A 9,907-nucleotide genomic window follows, 5' to 3' on the forward strand; every position below is an offset into this window, starting at 1 on the left:
GTGACAGTGATAACATTACCCGGTTTAGCTCACGGTACATCCAAAGTAGGCTAAGTTACTGTCTGCAACACTTGAAATGCAACGATACATCTGTAACTTATTTTCTGATTGTAAATGAATGATTTTCTGGCTGAGCAAAACATTCATCACAACTATATGACCTCCCAGTAACGCTAACTCGGTAATACAGCGGGTAACAGCACCGTAAAGAAAAGACCTTTCGACAGCAGGTGTGATAAAAACACTACTGCTTTTGTCCAAAGCGGCCGCTAGAATCAACACAAACTGAAAATTACAAATAACCACTTTAATCATTTTATTGATTCATAATTAAGAGGCTGTGGAAACTAATTAACATGCATTTCACACACAGCCTTTTAAACAGATAAGTGATTATACACACACTTATAGAAATGTGTTGTTACGTGACCAGGCCTCCACTCACTCTCTAAAACCTTGGCCAATTAAGAAAACTTAAATGTTTTTTTTGACCAGAAACAAAATGATCTGAAATGCACATCCAACTATGAAAAGTATTTCATACACTGCAGCCTTGTTGAAATTATTAAATCCATGGCTCTAATTACTACTTCAAACCTTCTCCTTCATATCTTAGGTTATATTTATATAATCTTTGTGGAATCTATTTGGCAAACAGAGGCTGCGTGGTTGAAGAATTTCATAGACTCATCCTGAAACTGTAAATATGGCAATTATGGCAAGTAATTTCTTCACATAAATACAAAAAGGGCATTTGAGTGAGAGCAAAAACAAAAACCAGACTTTTTAATCTTTTCTTTTTTTTTGAAATATAACCACAGAGCAAAAGCACACAAAAAAAATGAAAATTCTATCTAAAAGGGAAACTACTGACAGAAGTCTATGCAATATTATGAGATTAATCAAATGTAAAAATGTGATGGCATCTGGATTAGTATACTAATCATGTTTTCATCATGGTCAAATGTAACAGGTTAACTTTTCTTTACAGACTTACACCAAGTAGTAATTTCAATTAATGACTTACTTTGACATGTTGGAAGTGCAGGTGACCACTGACCATCTATTCCACATGTCTGGGTGCGCCCTCCTTTCATAACATACCCAGATTTGCACTCGTATGTCACCGTAGAATTGTATCCATGAGGGGGTTGAGAACCATCAACCTGGTCAGCATTGTCTATTTTAGGATCCTCACATTGAACCACTGCAGGAAGAGAACATTTTAAAATAGAAATTAATACAATAGTCCAAAATAACTTTTTCCAAAGTATGAGAGAGTGTCAGTCACAGCTGAGTTTACGCTGGGAAAATGTTGAGGAAAGGTTGGAAAAAAAACAAAAAAAAAAAAAACAGACACATGTTGGAGCAGGACCAAATGTTCCATGTTCTAAACATGATATTGAACTTTATCTATTAAAGCGTAACTCTCGCCATGATGCAACCTAGGGTCTTTTTGTGAATGTACCCGAGTCAAACTTTCGTTTAAAAGCATATTTAGGACGGAATCGCCACTTTTAAGATTTACCGTATTTTCGTTTTTCGGTCAAATGGCCTTTTGAATGGGAGTGCTAGGGGCACTTTTATGCTAGCCTCAAAATAGCTATTTTTAAAACACTAAGAAGGCTCGACACAACATGAAACTTTTTCTCGAAGTATCACCAGGGGCTCTACACCTTAACGAAAGCATTGAGAACATTGTTTGTATACCCAGAGTTTACTAAAAAGAAAGGTTTTGAACAACTCACTGTAGGTCTTGTTGTTTCTGGTAGGGATGGGCGTATCGATCCTGTGGTATCGATAGATCAATATACTCACGCTACTCATTTGGCATTGATTTCCTTAAAAAAATATCGATATAAACTAAAAAATAATAATTGGGGGTGTATGCATCACTTTCAGCTGTTTTAGATTACTTACTTAAATTACTATGTGCCAGGACACCCCTGTACCTGGCGGCGTATTGAGCTGGCCCATGTCATGTGACAGGAGACGAGCGAATGAGCGTCAACGTGCGACACAGTCGACAGCGACACAGCCAAGGCCAGCCCAGCACGAATGCGGGAGCCGGAGGAAAAACCAGAGAAGCGTAAGATATAAATAAGAAAAGTGAAAATGTGTATGTTTTTGTTCATATTTAATTTATTTCATTCATATTTATGTTATTTATTTTAATTTTATTATGTATTGACCATAATACATTTTGTATAAATGGTCTGTTTTTGTCTTGTGATTTGTCTTAAATGTAATAATATTTTTACTGACAAAAATTGCCAATAAAAAATTAACGGTATCGGTATCGATATCTATGAAAATGCAAGAAAAAGTATCGGTATCGTGTGTTACAGTGACAGTGAGTTGTTCAAAACCTTTCTTTTTAGTAAACCCTGGGTACACAAACAATGTTCTCAATGCTTTCGTTAAGGTGTAGACCCCCTGGTGATACATCGAGCAAATTTTCATGTTGTGTCGAGCCTTAGTGTTTTAAAAATAGCTATTTTGAGGCTAGCATAAAAGTGCCCCTAGCACTCCCATTCAAAAGGCCATTTGACCGAAAAACGATAAATAAAATACGGTAAATCTTAAAAGTGGCGATTCCGTCCTAAATATGGTTTTAAACTAAAGTTTGACTCTGGTACATTCACAAAAAGACTCAAGGTTGCATTTTGGCGAGAGTTACGCTTTAAGTGTAATATCTTTTTGACATTTGTACTGTACAACTTCACTATAGTCATAGGAATCTTTGATTGGACTGACAACACCATTCGCTACTGTAGGTGGCGAATCACAAGTCACCACTGCAAAATGAAAGTGACATCTATTAGAATGGAAATACACAGTTTTTATTTAGTCATGTGTCTTGTATTAACACACAGAGATGACCAACCTTCACATGTAGGCAACCTGTCCATCCACCCTTGGGCTCCACAAAAGATTTGACCTTTATCTTTGGGGACCATATTGAAGCTAATTAGAGAATAAATAAAAACAATGTTTGACTTCAGACAACACATGTCAAGAAGAATCTGTGTAAGCCCCTTTAATTCACATGATAACACTGACTGGTAGCCCCACTGAACACCCACTTTGATTAGAATTAGGGCTGTCAAACGATTCATTTTTTTAAAATCGCGATTAATCGCTGAATTTCTATAGTTAATCGCGATTAATTGCATATTTTATCACATGATTAAAATTCTATTATTTTGCATTTCAGAACAGTTTTTAAGTACATATTAACAATCGAAAGCAATTCTTACCAGTGTATTTTGATTGGAAATCCAATGAATGCAAAGAAAGTTACTTTATGAACTTGATTTTAAGATTTGTAATTATTTATTTACTGTGTAAACAAAAGAAAAATGTGATAATCTGTCATTATTGCACAATTCCTCCAAATACCTAACTAAAAAACAAAAAATCCCTATCCTTACCAGAGTTAATATAGTGTTTAGTAACTTCTAAATAATGTTGATTACTCACTGACGTCCAGTGATCACCGGTTAATGAGACAGCGTTTGAAGCACCTTGCAGCAGTTCCACTGTGGCTGCTTTCTCCGTGTCATACAGGCTGTGTGTGGGGATGCTGTCCCCCTCGACGGCAATGAGACGGGTCAGAACATGCCAACCGTAGTACGTCTTTAAGACCCGAGTCCTCTACGATGCTGACAGGTCTGCAGTTAGTTGCCACCCGTTTTGCAAGAGCTGTAGTAATTTTTTGGGATTTGGTTTCATCCACAGGTCGGCAAGTAGCACTCTCCAAAATACTGCTTTGCCTAACTTAACTATATGCTTAGCACCTTAGGTGGTAGCTCAAGCTTGACGTGCTTCGGTGATATTTTAATTCGGCTTTACACAACGTGCATATGCCTTTCGACTTGTCTACGAGCTGTCCGGGAGTTTTGGAAAATAAAAAGCTCCATTCAGAGTTATTGCTGCTGTCTTTCTCCATCATGCCAACAGCCTGCAGCAGCAGGATGTGTTACGAGGAAGTGGCAGCTTGATGATAAGTAACGGTGCTGCAAAGGTTCAAAATAGTAGCCTGTTAGGCACGACACAAAGCCGAGTGAAGTGTAAAATAAATTAATAAATGCCGGCAATCGATTAAAAAAATGTACGCGTTATGCTCGGCCCTTAATCGCATCGCAATTAACGCGTTAATACTGACAGCCCTAATTAGAATACATTTTTTTGATTTGGAAACATGATGGTTGCTGACATTTTAGAGGTAAATACATTTCTTACAATTTCATTTTAAAAACTATTTCTCTTAACATGAACCTTCCCAGTTATCAGTTTATTACTAACCCGGTGTTGCAAGTGACCACTAGTTTATCACCGAACTGTGTCCCTTCAGGGTAATCGACATTTCCGTTGAGCACTTCTCCAGCAGAGCCACAGTTATACCCTGAAAAAAGATAACTCTCATAAGGATTTAATCACACGCATATGTGGCATCCAGGCTAAAATGACTGGATATCGATACGATTCAACAGAATTGTTACTAGATATTATCAGTCACTGGTTACTAGATATTATCATTCACTCATCTATTCATCCAGCATTTACGTATTTGCTGGTAAAACGTCATTTCCCGGTTGGTCAAAGACCAGAGAATATTGCCACATTACTGCTGCTTTTACAAATTTGAATGTAAAAATAAAGTGTCATTATTCACTCTCGCATTTCAGCTTCAGAGTAGTCCAGGCGCGATTCAAAAACGTCCCGGAGTTGGCCTTCATATAATATGTCTATTTCCTTCATAAAATAACTTTACAGTGCGCAATGTGGTTGTACATAAGCAGTGTTGGGCAAGTTACTTCCAAAATGTAATACATTATAGATTACTAGTTACTGTCATTTGAGAGTAATTAGTTATATTACAATATTACTGTCTCTGAATTGTAATGCGTTACACTACTTTTGCATTACTTTTGAGTTACTTTCACCAAAATAACAGGGGAAGTTTGATTTGGCAGCTAGCTTGTGAATTACACCACCGGATCAATAAAGTCTCCTCTTTATCCACTTTAATACATCATAGATTATTCATATTTTGTATAATTAATATAAATATGCAAAGTAACTAAAGCTATACAAAATAGATAAGTAAAACGTATAATAGGCAAGTAGGAGAAAATGAAAATACTCAATTAAAAGTACGGCATTGTTGTAAAATGTTTGTTTATAGCACTTCAATAAGAAATTCATGTTGTTTAGGTTAAAACACTCTAAAGGAAATGTTCAATTATAGTGTGATTAAAACTCACTATTAACATTATTTACAGTACTTGATTAATGAATTGAAATTGAATTAAAAAACACTTACGGACACATGTTGGAGCAGGACCAAATGTTCCATGTCCTGAACATGATATTGAACTTGATCCACTAAGTGTATAAGCATTTTGACATTTGTACTGTACAACTTCTCTATAGTCATAGGATTCTTTGACTGGACTGAAAACACCATTCACTACCACAGGTGGCGGATCACAAGTCACCACTGCAAAATGAAAGTGACATCTATTAGAATGGAAATACATTTAGTCATGTGTCTTGTATTAACACACAAAGATGACCAACCTTCACATGTAGGCAACCTGTCCAGCCACCCTTGGGCTCCACAAATGATTTGACCTTTATTTTTGGGGACCATATGGAAGCTAATTCGGGAATTAAAAAAAAAATGTTTGACTTCAGACAACACATGTCAAGAAGAATCTGTGTAAGCCCCTTGATCACATGATAACACTGACTGGTAGCCCCACTGAACACCCACTTTGATTAGAATACTTTTTTTGATTTGGAAACATGATGGTTGCTAACATTTTAGAGGTAAATACATTTCTTACAATTACATTTTAAAAACTAATTATCTTAACATGAACTGTCCTAGTTGTCAGTTTATTACTAACCCGGGGTTGCAAGTGACCACTAGTTTATCACCGAACTCTGTTCCTTCAGGGTAATCGATATTTCCGTTCTCCACTTCTCCAGCAGAGCCACAGTTATTCCCTGAAAAAAGATAACCCTCATAAGGATTTAATCACACGCATATGTGGCATCCGGTCTAAATGAGTTAAAATGACTGGATATTGATATGGTTCAACAGAATTATTACTAGATATTATCAGTCACTCATCTATTCATCCAGCATTTATATGTTGGTAAGACGTCATTTCCCGGTTGGTCAAAGACCAGAGAATATTGCCACATTATTGCTGCTTTTACAAATTTGAATGTAAAAATAAAGTGTCATTATTCACTCTCGCATTTCAGCTTCAGAGTAGTCCAGTTGCCAGCAGTACAAGTAATGTACGGAGGCCATCTTGCAGTCACATAGCCAACATTGCAGGCAAAAGTCACTTTCTTCCCCTCTGGGAATGTTTGTAAAAGAATGTCATCGCCCTTCAAACCCATGTTGTCTCCTCCTACAGGTTTGGAGCAGTTTTGAGCTACAACGAAAAATACAGAAAGAGAAAGATGAACACTAGAAGTGAGGACAAGATAAGTAAACAGCTTGTGTGATATCACAAGCTTATCTGCTCTGCCACTCACCTTGAGTTGTAATGGCAAGGCCAAGACTGCTCAGTAGTAGGAAGTAAGTGACAAACATGACGGACTCTGCCAAGTCTGACTGAAGTCTGGGAGCTTTCTGGCAAAGAGAAACGCAAATGTAAGCTAAACAGTCAGAGTCTTAACTTGGTTAATATGTTTCATACTCGCGCTGATTCCATTCAAGCAGAGCCGACTCCGCGAAACACATTAACACACAAATAACGATAAACATTCAGTCTCAAATAATGTATATATAATGGTTTGATCTTTGTTAGTAAAATATGCTTAGTCCTGTTCTTAGTTGTTGTCAGTTGCTGTTTATGTATCTAATCTTACCAAGCTATTTCACATCTCGTCTGTAGCGACAGGTTCGCCTGGCAAATTCAGCATATGTTTTACAAAGAGAAATACAAATATGCCAATAGCAGTAACCAGGGCCGGTGTCGTGCCAAGGTACTTATCCCCGCCAGGATTTGTATCCCCTGGCAGCGGGAGCACGCGTGCACTCAGAGCGGAGCATCGGTCCCCCTACAGGTTGTTTCATTGGAACTACAGCTGCAGCTAAAAGTTACATAGTGCTGCTTTAATTTAGTTTAATATGGCTTTTCAATTAACCTTTGCTTTGTTCACCTGTCTACCATATAAGTTACAGAGGGGATACACATTATATTAGGTCATTTTTCACTTGATATAATGCGTATCCCCTCTGTAACTTTTGCTAGAAAACAGCAGACATCTCCATATTATCTCAGGCTGTTTATTGTGACCTGGTAAACACTGAAAATAACAGACATGATGACAGGACAGACCCTTTGCATGTTAGGGGAGGGGATACACATTATAGCAGGTGAAAAACGGCATATTTTGTGTATCCCCTCTGTAACTCTTGCTAGAAAACAGCAGACATCTCAATATTATCTCAGGTTGTTTATTGTGACCTGGTAAAGTCAGACAATAACACACATGAGGACAGAACAGACGCTTTGCATAGTAGGGGAGGGGATACACAAAATTTCAGGTGGAAAACGGCCTGATATAAGGTGTATCCCCTATGTAACTTTTGCTAGAAAACAGCAGACATCTCCATACTAAATTAAATTAAAACAGAAATCACGTCAGAGGGCAGGGATGGACCGGTTTGCAAAGACAAGGAAAAATATTGTTCATAAACCTGCATGACTCACATAGATAGGCGTATCATTTGGCCTATGTAGCTACGGTGCATGTCAATATGGAAATTTGGAAAACACTGTTGATTAATCCACAATAATAAACAACGCATTAAACAATTCACACGTCGCCTTAATGTAACAGACAAATAAACGTATTTATGTAGATAAATGAGACCCTTGTTTGTTACTATGGAAAACCCTGTCGAGTCTTCCACGTCAGGGCCAGGGGATACAAATCCTGGCGGGGATAAGTACCTTGGCATGACACCTGCATTCAGGTGAATTGTTATGCACCTATTTCTACCTTTTTTCTGAATTTCTGGAACTATCTTTATGTAAAGGGAAACATAGATTACAATCCAAATATAAAAACATAATGGAATATTTAGCAGTAAGGCTCTCAGGCATTCTGTATTGCTTTCATCTATTTATTCTCCTGTAGATCGACTTTTCTAATTCTATCTGAGTCAGCACACATGTAGCCTAGCATCATTTACTCCTCCCTCCTGTTTTGCGTCTTTTGTTGGGGGTGTGTCATGTGCACTAAAATGTGCACATGACAATTATTCACCTCAATGATACATTAATTCATTTTAATTTATTAATAAACCCCTGGACTATAATATTTCAGATGTGTTTGAGCAAGATTTCTGCTCATGTTCAAAACTTTGTGCACATTCAAAATATAACTCATCTGTGCTCTCTGAGATTTGGAGGAGTCGTGATATTTTGAGAAAAATTAAGTGATGATAGGCTATTACAAGAATAAAGTCACAATATTTCAGAAAATAATCCACCTGCACCATAGTCTTCCGTGCATTACGTGAGTGCTCTGCTGATATGGTAGATCTCAGACCTCCTGACAGACACAGAGCCCCGTTTGAGACTCTGGTCTCTGAATGAGACAAAGTTTAGGGAAGTGGCTGCACACGCCGAAACTACTGCTCCGCTCTGAGTGCACGCGCGCTTCCGCTGCCAGGGGATACAAATCCTGGCGGGGATAAGTCATAAGTCTTCCATGGGAAGTACCTTGGCACGACACAGGAAATGAAGTGTTTAATGCTCAAAGTTTCCAGGAGGTGGACCCCCAGACCCCCCCGCCCCATCACAAGTCACCATGCGCACAAATCTGGACACAAAACCCTGGCCTTTGGGTTGCCAGACCAGTTATGATTAGACCAACTGTTGGTGCCATCTAACTGACATGCAAGCTAGAAACTAAAATGAACAAATTGCTACTCTATCGCTGACACATCACTGTGGAGATCTGGCAATGCAAGTGTAAATACCCTATATAATCATTCTATCACCCCTTTAAACCCTAAACCCCATACATGATTATGTCCGGCACACTTATTTATTTACTTTTTTTGTTGTTTTTTTTTGGGGGGGGCCGCCAAAATTGTTGCTGCATACCCCTCTGACACTGGGTAGTTGCGCTCCTGATTCAGCAGAAACGCTTAATGTCAGCTAACGTCCATAATAATTTGACTTTGTGTTCAATTTAGCTCATTCTTAGTACATTAATAAAAATTGTTAATTGTTTTTTAATTTGTCATACCTGCCCAGGGACTACAGGTGGAAATTAGCAATTGTTGCTATAACCTGGCCCAAGACATATTCTCTTGTTTTAACAAGTTTAATGTTTATTTGTGCATTGTCCCAGTTTCAAATAAATCAATTTCCAATTCCAATTCCAATTATAAAATCCATGAAATCGCAAGTTCCGTTAATAAACGTTAATAATATATTGTTTTAGTCACGTTCAAATGCTAACGCCGTTCTGTTTTCGGTTTGTCTTTGCAGTGTAACCGTTAGTTTGTTCAAGCACGGGAACAGTGTTTTGACTTACCCAACTAAATGCAAAGAGTCACTGGCTGCTGCTAATCCACAATGGTGAATGAGGGCTGGTCTTGACGGCAGCAGCTTCTTGTCTGAAACAGGCGTGGCCATATCAGTAAACAGTGATGCATATCTTTTCCTGAGCCGAAAATCATCAACTTGTCATGCTGTTAACCCTTACCATGAAAATTGAATATTGACGGGAAACAACATGGATCACGTCACCTATAAAATATAATTACAAAGTAGCATGAAATGAATATATTTAAGAAAAGTAGGCTACATATACCTTATAACTGAAGGCTACTTGAGTAAATGTAGCCTACAAGTTA

General features: G+C 37.8%; 1 protein-coding gene across 1 annotated transcript in view; it reads right to left on the bottom strand.

Moving 5' to 3' along the window:
• LOC116043715 (sushi, von Willebrand factor type A, EGF and pentraxin domain-containing protein 1-like) overlaps positions 1-9,907 on the bottom strand; it is a 161,813-nt gene that overhangs the window by 101,122 nt on the left and 50,784 nt on the right. Inside the window, exons 14-17 of the mRNA XM_036008549.1 lie at positions 5,919-6,018; positions 5,587-5,666; positions 5,330-5,506; positions 1,028-1,207 (exon numbers count right to left, since the gene is read on the bottom strand). Of these exons, the coding sequence (XP_035864442.1) occupies positions 1,028-1,207; positions 5,330-5,506; positions 5,587-5,666; positions 5,919-6,018 (537 nt within the window). The remainder of the gene's footprint in view (positions 1-1,027; positions 1,208-5,329; positions 5,507-5,586; positions 5,667-5,918; positions 6,019-9,907) is intronic.

This window comes from Sander lucioperca, chromosome 12, assembly GCF_008315115.2.
Source record: "Sander lucioperca isolate FBNREF2018 chromosome 12, SLUC_FBN_1.2, whole genome shotgun sequence".
Lineage (NCBI taxonomy): Eukaryota > Metazoa > Chordata > Actinopteri > Perciformes > Percidae > Sander > Sander lucioperca.